The sequence below is a fragment of the Myxocyprinus asiaticus genome, chromosome 38 (assembly GCF_019703515.2).
Source record: "Myxocyprinus asiaticus isolate MX2 ecotype Aquarium Trade chromosome 38, UBuf_Myxa_2, whole genome shotgun sequence".
In the NCBI taxonomy this organism is placed as follows: domain Eukaryota; kingdom Metazoa; phylum Chordata; class Actinopteri; order Cypriniformes; family Catostomidae; genus Myxocyprinus; species Myxocyprinus asiaticus.
Window position 1 is genome coordinate 5,464,278 of NC_059381.1, and position 20,861 is coordinate 5,485,138.

Consider the following 20,861-nt stretch of genomic DNA (forward strand, 5'->3'; position numbering starts at 1 on the left):
GTTTTCACCCATATTTTTAATTTTTTTTATTTGTCTACTAACAATGTCCAACAAGTGCATGTACATGCATCTCAGGGAAGGTGGGGAGTGGTGCGTGTATGCCGTGGAAAATAGCTTGAAGCCTCCACACACGCTATGTCTCCGCGGTAACGCGCTCAACAAGCCACGTGATAAGATGTGCGGATTGACGGTCTCAGACGCGGAGGCAACTGAGGTTCGTCCTCCGCCACCCGGATTGAGGCGAGTCACTGCGCCACCACGAGGACTTAGAGCGCACTGGGAATTGGGCATTCCAAAATTGGGGAGAAAAAAAAAAAAAAGATTTACACATTTCAATTTCATAAAACATTTCCATCAAATTGAATTTTGGGATCTTAAACTGAATTAAATTGGTAAAACTTGTCTAAGATAAAAATATCTAAGACTGATTACGAGCCAAATTGTTGTGGGACCGTTTCTTTCTTTCTTTTTTTTTTTTAAATTGCTAGATTTAGTTTTCACACAATAAATATTGAAATGGTTTTTGTTTGTTTCACTCTTTATTTAGATTATCATAGTTTGAATAAAAATGTCGTTTTAATAAAAATGGGACGTGACAGTGCCCCAAGTTGAAGAAACACTCCTTTATGAGATGAGTTTTCAAATGAACAGTACCACAATGTCGTATTTACACTTTAGATTTCCTTTAGACCCCAAATTTCTGACTCAACTTTTTCTGTGAATCGAAAAATCTACTAAACTCCCAAATAGCACACCTAAGGCTGAAATATCTACCAAATAAAATTAAGATTGGCATTTCAAATATATAAGACTTCTATTGGAGCTTTTCAGGAGGACTTGAAAGTAGCATCAGATTCTTAAGGCAATGATGTCATAATGTGACTCAGATTCTGGAGGTGATGATGTCATAATGTGACACATGTTCTGGAAGCAGCAGTGGAATTTTTGGAAATCCTTCAGCTCCTTTTTCCTCTACCTCATACAGCTAATGAAATTCATTATCCCTCTTTCTCTCTGTCAAATCTATCTTTCTCTCTTTTGCTTTTTGTTGTTTGCGTTTACCATGATTTCACTGTCTCACCTATTTAAATACTGCACATACACACAGGGGCGCCAGTTAGGGGACATGTCCCACGTGCAGAGAAAGATAAAAAAAATAAAAGGGTGCTCAAAACAGAAAAGGTTTGTCCTGAGTGATGTGATTACACGCACAGACACACATTGCAATGAATGTGCGCAAAATTCAGTACAATGTCTTCTATTTATACATGCACACAAACACGTGATCTTTTGATAAAGTCCGACCACATTCACCTTCCCTTCAGGAAGGGCATCCACATGTTTCCGTGAGTGTGAGCAAAGATTTGGCAGTTTGAATGACTCTGTAAAGATAACAGAAGTAAAACACAGCAGATATCAGAGAAAAGCTCTGGTTTCCCATGTGCCTGTGCAAATCTCAGATCTTTTTATCCTTTTAAACTGCACCAAACACAGATATTTCTCTCAGATTCAAAGCTAGATACAAGAATCGATTATCAGTAAAATATATCTTTCATTTCCTATTTTGGGCTGTTTATTCATCAAACAGGAAATGCAAGGAAATCTTAGATTTGTCCTCTGAACATGCTGACAGCTCTGTATGTTCCTTCCTTTTTCAAAATACACGCACTCAAGAGTGATGTTTGGTTCGACTGATATTGTGTGGAGTTAGTGGCGAAAATTAGGTCCTAGAGAAGAAAGAAAAGGAGAGCGGAGATGTTATGGGTGCAGAGAGTTAAAAACAATGGCGTGATAGCATTTTAAAGCATTTTAGAATGAGAAACTTTAATAGGCTAAAATGTTATACCCTTTCATCCTCTCCATTTGTGCTCCTAAGCTTTGTATAGTTGTTTATCCTGTATGTGTTACGTTTACATAAAGTGTGATTTTATATAAAGTATTAGAGCATCATTTTTAAAGAAGTTTGATGTGTTTAATGAATGTTTTTTGACTGTTTTTAGGAGATACAGTGTTACGTCTACACACACTGCACTTTCACTAATGCCTTATGTTCTTCAAGAGTTTTAGGAAATACACACAAGAGCATATCACAAACTTAGAATGGAAATGTAATGACTTTCGGTTCTGTTAACAGTTCTTGAACGTGCATTCTTCCACCGATGTGGACACAACACTGTGCTGGAAGACTCTGAGGCTGAGTTCGGAATGGCACATTACCATACTACTCTTACTATTTCTTCCTTTATATTTATGGTAGTACAGTAGTAGCTTGACCAGTGTAGTCCAATTCCCGAATTAATGACTCTTGTGAGTCGGTTCTTTTGAATCTAAAATGCAAAACATACTGTGTGACCAGTGTAGTTAGTTTCCTGAACAAATGACTCCAATGAGTCAGTTCTTTTGAATCTACACTGCAAAACAAACAGCTTGACCAGTGTAGTCCGATTCCTGAATTAATGACTCTTATGAGTTGGTTCTTTTAAATCTAAAATGCAAAACATACAGTGCGACCAGTGTAGCACGATTCCTGAACGAATGATTTCAATAAGTCGGTTCTTTTGAATCTACAGCGCAAAACATACAGTGCGACCAGTATAGTCCAATTCCCGAATGAATGACTCTTATGAGTCTGTTCTTTTGAATCTAAAATGCGAAACATATAGTGTGACCAGTGTAGTCCGATTCCTGAACGAATGATTCCAATGAGTCGGTTCTTTTGAATCTACAGCGCGAAGCATACAGCACGACCAGTGTAGTTAGATTCCCGAATGAATGACTCCAATGAGTTGGTTCTTTCATCATTTTGTAACAAGCTGCTGAGGACAGTAGATCCAATAAGAATTGCATTACTTATTTCCAAATATTTCTTCCTCAAAAGTACTAACAGAATTGTTAACGGAACCGTTAAGTTTCCGGAATCATTAAAAGGAATCGGAACCTGAATCGTAAAATTCCTTAAGCTTGCCACTCCTAGTCTTGAAGAATTATATGTTCTTAAAAGTTCTTTAAATGTGCGATTGTTAAATGTATGTAAGTGTAAGTGCTTGTCTTTGTGTAAGAGCTTGGGTTATTTGTGATTGTGTGTTAGAGGTGTGTAAATGTAAGTATGTTATTTTGCATATTTGTGTGTTTGTTGAAGTTTGGAGCTTGAATGTAGCGTTGGCTGTTTTTATAGTTGTTCAGTGTGTGTGTGTGTGTGTGTGTGTGTGTAATTAGGGTTTATTCTTTGCTGCAGTCTGCCCAGTCTCTCTATTATAATAAAGAACTTATGAAGAGGACTCTCGGCCGGCCTACGTATGCTTTCGAGGCCAGGCAATATGTCGTAAGTGTGTGAGAGGAAGAAAGTGTTTGTGTGTTTGTGTGTGAGAGAGAGAGTGTACTTGAATGAGTGTTTAGCTAAAATACAGTGTTAACAGACGTAACCTCATTTAGTGGCTGTTTCACAAAATATTAAAAGACATTGATATTTTAAACATTTAAAGACGCTGAAAATCTTCATTAAGCTTGATCTTTTTTAATTATTTCCTTGAATGAGGTTAGCGTCTGATATTTACTATTAAAATACATCTGTAGTTGAAAAAAATGACATCATCATCAACTGGCTCTCTCATTGGCTATCTTGGCTTGTGATCCCACCTCCCTTATGCACCTTAAGCAGCTTGGCTCCATCCCTGTGCTCTGGCAGCAAATCAGCTTTTGTGGGAGGGGTTAATTCTAAAAGTGTCACGAGTGCCTAGTGCATTCACAGTCAACTTCCTGTGCTCGTAACACTTTATCATATGCGAAGTACATTAAGAATTTACCCCTTTTGTTTCCATTACAAACAAAACGTCATTTTGCTGCTTTGATATGTTATGGATGTTTATTTTTGGACATACATCACTTTACAAGCAATCCAGTGTTCATTATCTATATCTGTTGCACAATTAATTCTACATCCTGTTGGCATCTTCATGTGTTAGTCAGAGAGTGTAAAAAGCATATGACACGTCAAACACTATGTCCTTTCGTACATTTGTGCATTTGTCAGAGTACAAAATCTTTAGGTATCAAAAACCAATAGTTAATGTATATTAGCGCCATAGTTTGAGCACCCTAAAAATGAAGTCCCTCATATCGTCTCATTAGAAGGTTGTATCTTTCTTACGAAGCCTCGCAGTAGTTATATTCATTATAAAATGTTCATCAAATATTTACATACATTTACAAATATTTTATATTTATGATTTTAATTTAATTTGTATTATTATTTGGTTTTATATATTTATTATTATTATTTTATATTTATTAAAATTATATATGTAGATATATAATTATGTTATTGAAAATATTACACAGAAATAACTGACCTTAGATCAGCCATTTAAAGCTCTTTATACACGTTACCTAAACATGAGCTCTTTTGATATAATATCCGTTCACATGCAGGGTTACCCAAAAAGTATCAAATCGGAATCGCTTCATTTTTGTTTCTTTCTCTTTTTATTTTCTATTCTTGCCCTGTATCTCTCCTATACTGGTCCTTCTGTCTTTTCCTGTAAACCCATCCCTGTTTTACTGTTTGTTGGCTGACATTTGCTTTAGTCTGATGATGTCATGCACATGTGACCCTCTAAAATAATTGTTTCATTAGTAAAACCTGCTGAAGTTCACTGCATTAAAAGGAAAAATGGTCAAAGCCACAGAATAGATACAGTCGGCAACAGCGTGGGAAAAAACAAAACCTGTTTACCATAGTTACCCATTAATTCCGAAAAACAAGGAAAACGAGTACAAATGCTGTACAGTATCCGATAGATTTGGCTATTAAAAACAAATTAAAAAAAAAAAAGGTGAAAAGCGGTAGTTTTTTGTTGCTAAAAGAAAGCTACATTAGAAACTGTGCAGTTTAACCCTTGGATGGACTCACAGGTCAATTTGAATAGTTGTTTTCTACAAAAATGAGTCTATTTTTACTTGTCTCTCAGCTTGTCATGGTAAATAATCCACTGTTATGTCTCAAATGACCAGAAAAAAATGCAGTTCAGCAAAAATGTATAATATAAACAAATTATGTTCCTTACTATTGATGATGAAATGATGAAACAACATTGCTAGTTTTCAAATGACACCAAGAACAAATTTGTAGTCCATTCAGAGGCCAAGAAATTCCACAAAACATGGGCGAAGGGTGTGGTTTCCCATAAAGACTGGATATAATTTATAATTTTTATAATTATCTATATCTATGTGCAGACACACAAAACACGTTGAAAGAAGGTGATAGAGAGAAAAAAAAAATTACAGTGTTTGCTGCCACCCAGAGGAACGATTTAAGACCAAACGTAGAGAGATAGAGCAAACAGAGCCTTTATTACAAGCTTTTGAAATTGAAGATAAAAAACAGGTCAATTTGACCCAGTAGGGACCTGATCGTTAAGACCATCCATGGGGTAATAGCAGCTAATGATGGTCTCCCCAACATAGGAGGATGCTTGGAGGATTTTAGCATTTCAGCATGACTTTGTGACATTTATTCATCTATTTGTTTATTTTGTCTATTTTTACCTGTAATAATAAGTCTGCTGCAGACATTTACATTTTTAGATGAAGGGTTCATTCTTTTCTATCAATTGCTTGCAGCCACGGCAGTTCACTTATGGCTTCTTTTTATCTCGCTTGACGGGCGAATAAAAATTCAGTTCCGCGTTTTCGGCTTTGTTTGGGATGCATAAAACTACACAACATCTTTTTGGCATTTTTTTAGTTGTAACTAACGTATTTTTCCCTGTTTCCCTCATAGGAATGAATGAATGACTGTTGTCACCGGGATTTGTTGTCCCCCACAATTGGGCAGGGGCCTCCTTGTATTAGCAAATGAAATAAACAAAAAATAGTGTGGGGATATACAAATATAACAGAATAACAGTACAAACATTCTGGAATATCTTAAAGACTCTTGAAGAACAGATAGTGAGTCTCTAAGTGACTGAATGTATGAGGTGGGCATGTACGTAAGCTAATGTGTGTTTATTTGTCAAAATAAGCTATCATGCACATCATGATAATTTAAGGGTTTCGAAAACACTTCTGATATGAATTAAACTTGATGTAGTGAGCTTCACCAGTGACATCATAACACATCTAAACCAACCTGCATGTGTGTGTTTCAAGTGTACAGCAGTCTGTTGTTGCCACCTCTGATATCTTCTCTCTTGTTTCTTTCCCTTGATCGCTCTCTCTATTGTATTCGTCCGAGAAGCTCTCTCTCAAGCTGGTAAGCATGACCTCAGTAGCATGTCCGTATAGCGGCATGACTGTAGCATGTTCGTCGTCGTAGTAACACATGGTCCTTAACATTGCTCAGTGTTCCTTTGTGTTTACCCCTTATATTGATTATTTCAAGTTTTTTTTCTTTTATAAAAACAAGCTTTTGTCATCCTTTTTCAAATATAATTTGACCTGTTTGTGTGATTTTTAAGTTCAAAACCATGTTGTTGTCTCATTTATGTTTTTGTTGATGTTTGTTTTTGTTTTGTCTCATTGCCGTGGTGACTGTCTGACTGTTCCTCTGTGTAGCTCTCACTCAATGCCCACGTGCGGAACCTTATCGAGGTGATCTGACACACGTTTTTTTGTCCTCGTGTTTATTTGTCCATCCATCATGTCCAGTTTGCCCTGATTTTGTCCCTTGCATTTTAAACAATTTAATATTTTAATTCCTAACCAGATACATGGCATAATATGAAATGTGTGATTTTTTTTCATGTTTATCAAGGTTGATTTTTTTTTTTTCTTATGCTGGACTATTTACTTAAAGGGATAGTTCACCCAAAAATGAAAATTTAGTCATTGTTTACTCACCCCTGTGTTGTTATAATCCCATATGACTTTTTCTTTTTCTTTTGAAATTGTGAAAAAATGTTGTGCTCAGTGATGTCATACAATGGCAGTTTATGGGACCACCTCTTCAAGCTTCAAAAGAACACAAAAGTATAATTCAGATGTCTTATAAATTATTCCATGAAACTCATGATTGTTATGAAAGTATATGATAAGGTTTGGTGAGAAACAAACCGAAATCTAATGTATTATTTAGTGAAATTGTTCACTGACCGTTGATCTCCTGTGCACGTTCATGATAGGGCACCAGAGCAACAGTTCACACAGCCGTTCAAGCAGAAACTTGTTTTGTTTATCTAAAAACAGGTCCTCAGTAGTGATAGCAACAACAGAACACAACACAGCTGCACACAAAACAGAGAACAGAACTTACTAAACATGTCTGAAGAGTTTGTAGTCAAAGAATTGATGCATTTCTATGCCCAGCCTTATTTAAAAAAACAATTTTTTTTAGCTGGTGCCAGTTCACAGCGGACGGAGTTAACTGCGTGATGCCAAAAATAGAAGGTTAGGATAAAAACTCTGATAAACATAGAAATTATACCTTTAATCGCATCTCAGTTGCCATCAGGTTAGAACACGGTGTGACTCGGTGTTTAATTTCCGAGTACTCTGTTCAAAAAAAATAAGGCTGGGCATAGAAATGCATCAATTCTTCGACTACAAACTCTTCAGACATGTTTAGTAAGTTCTGTTCTCTGTTTTGTGTGCAGATGTGTTGTGTTCTGTTGTCGCTTTCGCTGTGGAGGACCTGTTTTTAGATAAACAAAACAAGTTTATGCTTGAACACCCCAATGTCACGAGGGAGCTTCGTGAACTGTTGCCTTATCATAAACGTGCACAGGAAATCAATGGTCAGTGAACATTTTATCTTAATAGTACATTCGATTTCGATTTGTTTCTCACCAAACCTTATCATATACTTTCATAACAATCATGAGTCTCATGGAATAATTTATTAGACTTCTAAATTATAATTTTGTGTTTTTTTTTTTAAGCTTGAAGAGGTGGTCACCATAAACTGCCATTTAATTAAATCACTGAGCACAATTCTTTTTTTTTTTTCAATTTCTCCTTTTGTGTTAAGAAAAAGAAAGAAAGTCATATAGGGTTATAACAACACAGGGGTGAGTAAACAATGACTGAATTTTCATATTTGGGTGAACTATCCCTTTAATGATTATCATTGATTAGAATATGTCAAATATCTTAACCAATCAGAGAGTGCCTTACTCTTAGCCCCTCCCTAATATGTTTACATGTGATTGCTTAGTACATGTTTCCAGTGATAGTCAAGTATGATTGGATTTTTTTATATAGATAGTGGTTGGATTAAAACAAAACCTTCATTACATCTGTGTATTATTATGTAATATATTTTCTTCCAGATTATTGATTTGGTTTATTACAAATTGATTTACTACCATGTTGATTATTTAAACTTTTTTGTAATAAAAACCATATACTTTCATTTTTGAAAGAATCAAAATGATCATTAATTAACATTTAATTTATTATCTTCATTTTGAAGAAGGTGAGTACAAAAATCAGTGTAGCATGTATGTTGTGAATATATCTTGACTGATCTAAATATTTAATGGAAGGAGTGTTGGTTTGTCCATATGCCTGAAGTGTGTTTGTGATTTGATTAAACTTTATTTTTTAAGTGACAATGCAATGCATGCTCAACAAATCTGGCTGCTTGTTATTGCATGACAGTGTTGTGACGTGCATGAAGCGGTTAAGGTTAGCCTTCCTTATGACCTTTTACATTTTGACCTCTTATTGAGATGAACTTATTGAGTTCGAATCATAACCATCTGCAGAACCGTGTGGCAGAACACGGAATAACAGCTCAGCACATGCTGCCTGTCTGAGAGAATTAAAGTGGTGGAAACAAAGACAACCAGAATAAGATAACGTTTCTATGAAAATTGTTTGATCAGTGTTTTGTTGATATTGGACTAAATAGGATCAGTTAATCAGTGATCTTAGAGATTTAATTAGGTCCTTTGGTTTGCTGTTGATAATATGCAGTATTCCCAGGTCAGAAAGCTGATTGGCTTATTTCCAAAATCAAAATTAGCCAACTAGATGAAAGACAACCGAAGAATGCTGATAGTCAGTTGATGTGATTAGACATTTATTGTGGATGTACCCTGGTTTGACCCGTCCTGTTTATACAAATGTAGTAATAAATTATTTAAGGTGAATGCAGATAAACATTGTTTGACTATTTGCCTCTCTCTTTCTCTCAGGGTTCGAATCCTGAAGACTTCAGTAATCTTCCTCCAGAACAGAGACGGAAGAAGCTTCAGGCGAAGATAGACGACATCAATAAAGACATACAGAAAGAGATGGACCAGAGGTATAGGGACATTATACATTAAAAAAAAACATTTTTAGCCTATTTATAAGATTTACACATTTAAATTTCATAATAAAATTCCATCAAATCGAATTGTGAATTTTTTTTTACAAAATTAAATGAATAAAACTTATAATATTTTTTTTTTTTATTTTGTTAAAGATTACTTAGTTCAATTTGTAAATCTTAAAATAATTTTTGTGAGTATAGAAACTCCATATTTTTCCATATACAGTATATCCCTAGTTAAAAAATAAACTGGTAACACTTAACAAAAAGGACACATTCATTAACATTAGTTAATGCATTAGGTATCATGAACTAACACTGAACAATATATTTTTTACAGCATTTATCAGCATATTAATCTTTGTTAATGTTAGTTAATAAAAATACAATTGTTCATTGTTAGTTCATGTTAGTTCATAGTACATTAGTTAATGTTAACAAATACAACTTTTGATTTGAAAAATGTATCAGTATTTGTTGAAATGAACATAAACCAAGATTAATAAATGCTGTAAAAGTATTTTTTATTGTTAGTTTATGTTAACTAATGTTGTAAACTAATGTTAACAAATGGAACTTTATTGTAAAGTGTTACCAAAAATCCTAAAGAATCCTAATGGGAATTTTCTTATAGAATTCCAACAAAAACACACAAAAAAAGGTAGATCTTTTAGAACATACAGTTTAGAGGTAGACCGACATGTCGGTTTAACCGATTAATCAGTGCCGATAGTTGCTTTTTGGAACTATCAATTATTGGCAAAAAAAAAAGAAAAAGTTTTTGTTCCCGTGTTCTTCTACAGTTAGAACGGCTTGATTCTCCAGTATAACAGCAGCCTCACTGACGTCTCGTGGGGATTTGGTGTGCTTAAATCTTTTATCTCCGTATTTTTATCTTCATGTCAATACATACACTGGTGGCCAAAAGATTGAAATAATGTACAGATTTTGCTCTTATGGAAAGAAATTGGTACTTTTATTCACCAAAGTCATTCAGCTGATCACAAAGTATAGTCAGGACATTACTGATGTAAAAAACAGCACCATCACTATTTGAAAAAAGTCATTTTTGATCAAATCTAGACAGGCCCCATTTCCAGCAGCCATCACTCCAACACCTTATCCTTGAGTAATCATGATAAATTGCTAATTTGGTGCTAGAAAATCACTTGCCATTATATCAAACACAGCTGAAAGCTATTTGGTTTGTTAAATGAAGCTTAACATTGTCTTTGTGTTTGTTTTTGAGTTGCCACAGTATGCAATAGACTGGCATGTCTTAAGGTCAATATTAGGTTAAAAATGGGAAAAAAGAAACAGCTTTATCTAGAAACTCATCAGTCAATCATTGTTTTGAGGATTGAAGGCTATACAATTCTTGAAATTGCCAAAAAAACTGAAGATTTCATACAAAGGTGTACACTACAGTCTTCAAAGACAAAGGACAACTGGCTCTAACAAGGACAGAAAGAGATGTGGAAGGCCAGATGTACAACTAAACAAGAGGATAAGTACATCAGAGTCTCTAGTTTGAGAAATAGACACCTCACATTTCCTCAGCTGACAGCTTCATTGAATTCTACCCGCTCAACACCAGTTTCATGTACAACAGTAAAGAGAAGACTCAGGGGTGCAGGCCTTATGGGAAGAATTGCAAAGAAAAAGCCACTTTTGAAACAGAAAAACAAAAAGAAAAGGTTAGAGTGGGCAAAGAAACACAGACATTGGACAACAGATAAGTCGAAATGAGTGTTATGGATCTTAACCCCATTGAACTTTTGTGGGATCAGCTAGACTGTAAGGTGCGTGAGAAGTGCCCGACAAGACAGCCACATCTACGGCAAGTGCTGCAGGAAGTGTGGGGTGAAATGTCACCTGAGTATCTGGACAAACTGACAGCTAGAATGCCAAGAATCTGCAAAGCTGTCATTGCTGCACGTGGAGGATTTTTTGATGAGAACTCTTTGAAGTATTTTAAGAAGTTCTGAACATTTTTTTTTCTAATTGTAATAGTAATTTAATAAATTAATGTCCTGACTATACATTTTGATCAGCTGAATGCCACATTGGTGAATAAAAGTACCAATTTCTTTCCATAAGAGCAAAAAAAAAAAAAGACTGCATTGTGTTTCCAACTCTTATTCTGAAATGGAGACTTGGTTCCGTTACAGTTATCTTTATTTAAGCATTTACCAAATTAAGCTTTTTATAGCCTATATATTCACCAGATGAAGGATTTTGTGTGTGTGTGTGTGTGTGTGTGTATATATATATATATATAAATATCTTGTAAATAACAATAAAAAAACCTCATCTGGTGGGAAAAAAATATATAGATATTTTATTGTTATTTACAAGATATTCATATATATATATATATATATATATATATATATATATATATATATATATATATATATATATATACACAAAATCCGGTGAATATGTAGGCTATAAAAAGCTTAATTTGGTAAATACTTAAATAAAGATAACTGTAACGGAGCCAAGTGTTCATTTCAGAATAAGAGTCCCTGGTGAATTTTGGGCTTGTTCACAGTTAAAAGTCCCATGTTATGCACCACATCATCTTTTTTTTGCATAGTAGGGAAGGACCAAAAAATAGGAAAGACTAATATATATATATTTTTAATTCTATAAATCAATTGTAAAAACTGCCTTTTCCGACACCTTAGTTATTATTGGCAAAATCCACTATCGGTCGACCTCTGATACAGTTCCCAATAGGAGTATTAGGATTACCCATAGGCAAGCCCAGACGGAATCCACAGAGTTTTTTTTTTTTGCATTTTCTGCACTGATTTTGGGTGAAAATCTGCAGGATTCTGATAAATGGAGTTTAACATGTTCAAATGTAATGAATGGACCTGAAAGAAGTACTGTACACCCTTACTGGTAGCTGAAAGCATCATCAAATTCGGCACAATATTTAATACACAAATCTGCAGTGGATGTGTACAGCTTTATGAAAGATTGCCATTCCAATTCTGTGGAAATCTTCAAAGCTTTCCGTGGAGATCTGCGGGCCTACCAGTGTAGGGGTCATGACATACTCTTATTTTTTTTTATATATAATTTTATTATCTTCCCTGAGGTCCACTGATAATGTTAGTAAAGTTTTGCACCAAAACAGTCATAATTTAGTAATGTATAATAATTTTCCAACCTGTCTCTGGCCCTCTGTCTGAATCGTTCAGTTTTGGCCTAAGCGCTTCCATAAAACTTCAACAAAAACACCCACTGTTACGATTAGCTAACATCGTGCAGCCCCTCAAATACAGTCATATCTCAAACTCAATAGAAATAGAAATGAACAAGCTCCACAACATTATAAAACTAAATTTCAGGGTTTACACATAACGCACATCCAACACATTGTATCCGAATATATTTAACTGTTCACTCAAGCACAGCAGCACCATCAAACAGCCTATAATATGCTGTCAAACAGTCATGACATATCATATTCATGAATGAAAATGTTTACTTACGGTTTTGTGATCAGGTCCAATAATGTTTTTAACTGCCCCATCCTTCAATAACAGTTGAATCGTGCTATGACTGGTTCACAAGCAATCCATGCTGATATGAGCCAAAAATAATGCACATAGTCCAAAGCACGATGAACAAGATGCACACACATAACGTAATATCCTGCACTAAAGCGCACATCACCGGAAATGCATCTAAATGGTCAAAAACATCCATCTAGTGCATGTTTACATACACCAACAATTAAAAATAGCTTAGATGGGCGCAAAAAGGTGTCCAGGATGCAGCAGCTGAATGAAAGAGAATGGCGTCTCCTTTTGAGAGTTGTAACTTGATGCCGCGCCTTTTAAAAGCAGTGTGAGATACATTACAACGGTCAAAGAGGTCTGTGTAGTGCGTGTTTATATATAACAATAATTCAAAATAGTCCAGATGGGTCCCCTTTGGTGTTCAGGAATAGTTAATAGGGCACACTAGGCCTGTCTGTCTTGCTCTTTCTCTCTGTTTACGAACTGAGCACCAGTGGGCGGGGCCAAGGGTGCGATGACGTAAAGTAGGTGTTGATGTTTTTCCGCTGTAGAGATGGTCATGAATTAATGAGAATCTTTGTGACGTAGGTAAGTCACTTAAGTAAAGAACAAGGCATTTTTAGCAGCTTGGTTTCAATAAATGCTTTTATTGCATTGGGGATTAAGTTTTGAGTTCTAAAATTTACAGTATGTTTTTATAGTAGAATGATCTCTTATATGTCAAAATATCAAAAAAAAATGTGATTCCTCATGACATGACCCCTTTAAAGGATATTTTTCATCATTTTAAAACAATTCTGTAAATTCAGTATAATCCTATAAAACAGTAGCACGACTTCATTCCAAAACAAGTGGAGTTTTGATACAGATTACACCATATCCAGTTGGACTTACAAAATCCTTTCGATTTCACTTTATCCGGTCAGATCTCTTTATAAAATACTTAGTTGAGTCCCATAAGGATCTTTTAGAATTAGTTCCAAATTTTGATAGAAGATCCATTATGAATCCAGTTTCTTTAGGCAGGGTTAGACAGGATTTTTTGAGGAAAAGTTTTTCCATGTATGTTTGTTCTCCACAGAGACGCTTTGACTAAAATGAAGGAGGTGTACGTGAAGAACCCACAGATGGGGGATCCCACCAGCGTGGACCCTCGGTTAGCAGAGATCGCCCAAAACATAGAGAAACTGCAGGCAGAGGCACAGAAATTTGAGGTGAGAGTCATTTGTAAGCAACATATCCAAATATAGCACAGGACTGGATTAGCAGATCAGTTCAGTTAAGTGGAAATGTGTGTGTGTGTGTGTGCATGCGTGTGTGTGTGTGTGTGTGTGTGTGTGTGTGATTTCTAGGGCTGGTTAGCGGAGGTGGAAGGAAGGATGCCAGTAAAAAGTGACCTGCAGCGGAGGACGAGCGCCTTATACGAGACTCAAAACAGCACGCCACCCACTAACAACAACTGCGCACAGGATAGAGAGAGGTACACACACAAACACATATACATACACAAACACGACATGGTAAAATGTAATTTAAGTTTTATCATACACTTTTTTTGTGGCATTTTTAGATTTTATTTTATACATTTGGAAGATTTTTAACTACTAAGTAATTTTTATGATGTTTGTATGGGCATTTTCTGATAATTAGGCCCTCACAAGTATAGCAAAACAAATACTCTTCAGTTTATAACCACTCTAATGTGCCAAGATGTCAAACAGTTGCTATAGTTATTCTCTATGTGTGTGTGTGTGTGTGCGTGCGTGTGTGTGTGATGGAGCAGTCCGGATGGCAGTTACACAGATGAGCAGAGTTCTGAGGTCCAGACTAAAGCCCAACCGGAACCGCCGGAGTTTGATGAATTTGACGATGCAGATGAAGAAATTCTATCCACCATCGGCACCTGCAAAGCCCTCTACCCATTTGAAGGTATACAGGCATGTGTGCCATTTTCAGTACAAAATATGGACTCTGTTTCAAAATCTGCCTTGCTGTCTATATAGGGTGCTACCTTTTAAGGGTTCAAAGGTCATTTCAAACACTCTACTTACTGCACCTTAGAGTTTGATTGGATGCTCAGCCGTTTTATGTCAACAACAAAACATCCTACGAATTGAGAACAACTCATTAACAATATATGCCGTCTCTTTTTTCATGCATTCTATCCATCTGTAGGTCATAATGAAGGCACTATCTCAGTGACGGAGGGTGAGCTCTTGTATGTTATAGAGGAAGACAAAGGTGATGGCTGGACGCGTGTTCGGAGAAATGAGGAAGAGGAGGGTTACGTCCCCACATCCTACGTCGAAGTTTTTCTAGACTCAAACGCCAAAGGTGCTATAACCTACATATGACAAAGTGCTTTACACCCTGATAGGGCTTTATAACCAATTGTGTATTTCTGAATGGACACTAAAGGAGTCATCAATGATGTGAATATGACTCTTTTTAGACACTTCTTCTTTTTTTTTTTTTTTTTTTGTCAAATGGACAGCTTTCTTCTGAAACTCTGGACTAAATAATTGTATGTTTTAGTACATTTTTATTTTAGATACAGTCCAGGATAGTTTAATATGGTGAACAGCACTAGACAGTAGTATCTTATGCATGCTAGGTCACTCAAACTAAATGTAAACGTAAACATAAGACATATATGAGGTGAAATATGCAAGTAATTGTAAATGAACTTACCTTTAAAGGAATATTCCGGGTTCAATATAAATTAAGCTCAATCGACAGCATTTGTGGCAATGTAACAAAAATATTTGACTCATGCCTTGTTTATTTAAAAAATAGCAATGGTTAGGGGGCCTGGGTAGCTCAGCGAGTATTGATGCTGACTACCACCCCTGGAGTCGCGAGGTCAAATCCAGGGCGTGCTGAGTGACTCCAGCCAGGTCTCCTAAGCAACCAAATTGGCCCGGTTGCTTGGGAGGGTAGAGTCACATGGGGTAACCTCCTCGTGGTCGCTATAATGTGGTTCGCTCTCGGTGGGGCACGTGGTGAGTTGAGCGTGGATGCCGCGGAGAACAGCGTGAAGCCTCCACACGCGCTACGTTTCCACGGAAACACGCTCAACAAGCCACGTGATAAGATGCGCGGATTGATAGTCTCAGACACGGAGGCAACTGAGATTCGTCCTCCGCCACCCGGATTGAGGCGAGTCATTACGCCACCACGAGGACTTAGAGCGCATTGGGAATTGGGCATTCCAAATTGGGGAGAAAAGGGGAGAAACATTTTTTAAATAGCAATAGTAGCGGTTACATTAAGGCACTTATAGTGGAAGTGAATGGGGCCAGTCCATAAACATTAAAATACTAACTGTTTTAAAAGTATAGCCTCAAGACGTAAAAATTATGCATGTTAACATGATTTTAGTGTTATAAAACTGCTTACAGGGTTTACAGGTGTTGCGGCGTCATGGCATTGAAGTTGTAAAATTGGAAATAAATACACAGATAAGGTAAGTAAGTGATTTTATCAGACTAAAATCATATTAACACACATAATGTTTGCATTTTGTGGCTATACTTTTAAAACAGTGTTTATTTTCATGTTTATGGGCTGGCCCCATTCACTTCAATTGTGGCGCACTTTAACCGCGATTTTTGCTTTTTTTTTTTTTTTTTATAAAAGAGGGATGGGTCGTATTTAGTTTTTCTGGTGATCAACATTATTTGCTGAAAAATTGATAGATAGAGACTTGCGTTGTGCTCCTGTAGCTATAGATTATTTGCTTGCACATTCATTGTTAATTGTCAACACTTACAGTTAGTATAGGTAGATATAATAACAACGGAAAAAACACACAATAATCATTTAAATCAGCAATCGACTTTATACTAGAAAGCAGAGTTGCCATTTTGTTATGATACCGAAAATGTGGACATTCTCAAAATGTTTCTCTGCAGAGCTGTTTTCCTGGAGAAGGGTTTATCTTTCTGAAGGTGAGACCGAGTACTAGCCGTGTGTAATAACAGTGTGTGTATCATATGTATCACATCGAGAGTGACAAGATCTTGAATCAAGCTCATTTGTCCTCCGTTTTAAGATGGCTTGTAATGTGTTTAACTACCAAGCTACATTTGTGCTGACTTTAGATTTCTTCATTGCAACGGTTGGAGTTTAAAACTGCACGTGTGTGATTGATGGAGTGTTGACTCAGTAATATAAGGAATTTTATTCCAGTTAAAAGTGCATGAACTTGTGTGACCTTTAAGTTATAATTATCTGCAAAATTACATGCACCCTTTAAAAACAAAATCTAATTCACAAGCCAACATTTTCCATGCCACACCTGTAGCATCACAGATTGTTTACCTTACTAGAACCCAACAAAAAATAATCTAGATTTTTGGCAAAAATAGATTTGGTCTGCATGTTTGATTCTGGAAACTACAGTGTTGGAGTTCATTTTTTTGGCTGTTGTTTTCCTGCGTAAGTGCATGTTTGATTGTGTCACAGGCCATAGAAGTTTTGGAATTATACCCAGACAATAGAATTACTCTTACAATACAGATTGTATCTAAAATGCCATACTGCAAAAAATCGTGTGTTTATATTCATTATCCAACTCATTTTGTAATTGTAACTCATGTGAGCATATTCATACAATGTCATATCTCTGAGTTTCAAATGGGCTTTTTACACTTGAAATTGTCAAGCAAGGGCCATTTTTCAGGCTAGAAATTAATCACTGTTTGAGTGAATCTCATGAAAAATGTAAAATATACAGTATATATACAATTAATTTCTTACTTTATATTTTGGGTCTAAAAATGACCTGGACATGTTCTTGACAGGTTTCGTGAGAGTCACCCATATACCTTTGGCACCGTTAATTCAAGGTAACAGTACAGGTGTGAAATGCTGCTTAAAGCGACCTTAAAGGTATAGTTCAGGCTGTCAAATTAAAATTCGAAATTCGAATATTTGTCCAATTTAAAATACAAATGCACACATTAAAATAACATTTTGTACATACAACTGTATTTATTGAAAACACTGTGGTACCGCCGGTATTATGAAGCTTGAGTCCGTGTTAGTACTATGGCACTGGTATAGGCTACTGTGCAACATTAAGTTAACCCTAAAACAGGCAAGAGTGGAAAATGATTAGCAAAAAATCATTTCATGTCACTTTTTAAATAAATTGGACTTAAGTAAAACATATCCAAAGGAATTTTTTTTAATATTTGATATATTTTGGATTTTATGAGTTGTATCTCCCAGGATACATTGCCCTATTAAGGTACAAAAAAGTCAAAAATCAATATTTCTGTTTTATTTGATGCAAAAAAGTATGAGTTTCTGACCTCACCTTTATTTTAAAACATATCATACATGTGTGTGTGAGAGAGAGAGAGAGAGAGTGTGTGTGTGTGTGTTTGTGTGTGTGAGAGTGTATGTGTGTGTGTGTGTGTGTGTGTGTGTGATTGTGTTTGTATGTGTGAGTGTGTGTGTGTGTTTGAGAGAGAGAGAGAGTGTGTGTGAGAGTGTGTGTTGTGTGAGAGTGTGTGTTGTGTGGGAGAGTGTGAGTGTGTGTGAGAGAGTGCGTGTGTGTTGTGTGTGTGTGTGAGAGAGAGAGAGTGTGTGTATGTGAGAGTGTGTGTTGTGTGTGTGTGTGTGAGAGAGAGAGAGTGTGTGTGTGTGTGAGAGAGAGTGTATGTGTGTGTGTGTGTGATTGTGTTTGTATGTGTGAGTGTGTGTGTGTGTTTGAGAGAGAGAGAGAGAGAGAGAGAGTGTGTGTGTGTGTGTTTGTGTGTGTGAGAGTGTATGTGTGTGTGTGTGTGTGTGTGTGTGTGTGTGATTGTGTTTGTATGTGTGAGTGTGTGTGTGTGTGTGTGTGTGTGTGTTTGAGAGAGAGAGAGTGTGTGTGAGTTTGTGTGTGTGTTGTGTGAGAGTGTGTGTGAGAGTATGTGTTGTGTGGGAGTGTGTGTTTGAGGGTGTGTGTGTGTGTTGTGTGAGAGAGTGTGAGTGTATGTGAGAGAGTGAGTGAGTGTGTGTGTGTGTGTGTGTGTGTGTGTGTGTGTGTGTGAGGGTGTGTGTGCGTGTGTGTGTGTGTGTGTGTGAGAGAGAGAGAGTGTGTGTATGTGAGAGTGTATGTGTGTGTGTGTTGTGTGAGAGTGTGTGTTTGAGGGTGTGTGTGTGTTGTGTGAGAGAGTGTGAGTGTATGTGAGAGAGTGAGTGAGTGAGTGTGTGTGTGTGTGTGTGTGTGTGTGTGTGTGTGTGTGGGTGTGTGTGCGTGTGTGTGTGTGTGTGTGTTAGAGTGTGTGTGTGTGTGTTGTGTGAGAGAGAGTGAGTGTATATGAGAGAGTGAGTGTGTGTGTGTGTGTGTGTGTGTGTTGTGTGAGAGTGTGTGTGTGTGTGTTTGAGAGAGAGAGAGAGAGAGAGAGAGTGCGTGTGAGTTTGTGTGTGTGTGTGTGTGTGTGTGAGTGTGTGAGAGAGAGAGAGAGAGAGAGAGAGAGTGTGTGACAGAGTGTGTGTGTATATGTGTGTGTGTGTTTGAGAGAGAGAGAGTGAGTTTGTGTGTGTGTGTAAGAAATCTGAGAAAAGTTTAGCTTTAAGGTTGCATGTATGACATGTGTAAGTGTAATATTGTGGATTAATCCTTTTTCTTCCCTTAATCTGGCAATGTATCTCAGGGGATATGCACACTTCAAAATGTGCTAAATAACTGCATGAACAACATATGACTTAATTTTCTTCTTCAGCATCTTAAGACAATGTTCACAATTAATATTAGCAGTTTTATTGTTTGTTTTTTTACTGAAGAAAAGTAAGATTAATATATAATTTATTATCAAAAAGTCAGCCATGGGCAGCAATGTTGGTTTTAGGTCAGGCTGACTTAACGATCACAGAAAATTTGAACCAAGTCATGTGACCCACATACTCAAAACAGACCCAACTATGATAAATGATAACAAGATTGTGTGAGAAACTAAAGAGTACGTATCTTGTGGTGCGCGTTGCCTGTTTTAGGGTTAACATAGAACCGTCTATTGAAGAGTTTCTGTTCTCGCGTTTTTTTGGTAATTGGTAAATTGGTATGCATCATCGACATCTTGTCCTGAGTAAACCTGAGCAGTTTGGAGACAGCGCCACCTATAGTTCAAAAGATAACCCAAACTTGTTTCTGACTCTTACCTCGGCAAGTCCCCTTACCACTCGTATGGCATGTCAACTCAAGGCAACGTCCACACTAATACGTTTTCGTATGAAAACGCGTCTTTTTCAATACATTTTGGCTGTCCACACTGAGACGGCGTTTTTGGAATGATGACATATTTGTTATCATGTGACACAGTCACGTGATGCATTCAACCCAAAATAATCAAGATGGCGGCCTATGTTGTAGCAGCATTATTGTGCCATTTAGTCACTTTCATAGCGTTGTTAAAGATAAATGTTACTTTGTACAACCTTCACATTTCATTCCTTCAAAGGCGAAGTGAAGTTTACTCGGAATTGCTTTCCGGTGATGCGTTGGAACACGAGGACAGTTGCGTTTCAGACCGTACATGGAACGGCGATTTTTCACATGCGCAGTACGGGAACTGAACAGTTTTCAAACGTGGACAAGCAACTTTTGGAAAACGCTTGAAAACGGTAGTGTGAACGGATATCATTTCGGTAGCTAAAACGCAGTTTCCAAATGTATCTGGATTAATGTGAACGTAGCCTAAGATGTGAGAGTATGAACTGACTTTATCTTTTGTCTTTATCATTTTACGCAAATTTGTTAATAGCCAGATATGTTCTTTGCAATAAACGATCGCTATAACACAGTGCTGATTTGATTATATTGATTTGTTGCACCCTCTTGTGGACGTAAGAGACAACGTCGTTTTAAAAGCAGATGTCTTTTAGAATTCCCCCGACCTGAAATAATGTCTTTTTTTTTTTTTTTTTTTTTTTTTTTTTATTTGGCATGCCCAATTCCCAATGCGCTCTAAGTCCTCGTGGTGGCGTAGTGACTCGCCTCAATCCGGGTGGCGGAGGACGTATCTCAGTTGCCTCCGTGTCTGAGACCGTCAATCCAAGCATCTTATCACATG

General features: G+C 36.6%; 1 protein-coding gene across 13 annotated transcripts in view; it reads left to right on the plus strand.

Moving 5' to 3' along the window:
* The window catches only part of LOC127428463 (formin-binding protein 1-like), a 67,792-nt gene that overhangs the window by 42,513 nt on the left and 4,418 nt on the right, over nt 1-20,861 (plus strand). For 3 of the 13 annotated variants that reach the window (XM_051676850.1, XM_051676854.1, XM_051676857.1), the window contains 8 exons: nt 6,242-6,256; nt 6,559-6,594; nt 9,141-9,250; nt 13,880-14,012; nt 14,151-14,278; nt 14,579-14,727; nt 14,974-15,132; nt 16,713-16,748. In XM_051676850.1, the coding sequence (XP_051532810.1) occupies nt 6,242-6,256; nt 6,559-6,594; nt 9,141-9,250; nt 13,880-14,012; nt 14,151-14,278; nt 14,579-14,727; nt 14,974-15,132; nt 16,713-16,748 (766 nt within the window). Of the gene's footprint in view, nt 1-6,241; nt 6,257-6,558; nt 6,595-9,140; nt 9,251-13,879; nt 14,013-14,150; nt 14,279-14,578; nt 14,728-14,973; nt 15,168-16,712; nt 16,749-20,861 lie in introns of those variants that run through there. The other 10 variants (XM_051676852.1, XM_051676855.1, XM_051676859.1 and 7 more) reach the window with 6 other exon arrangements.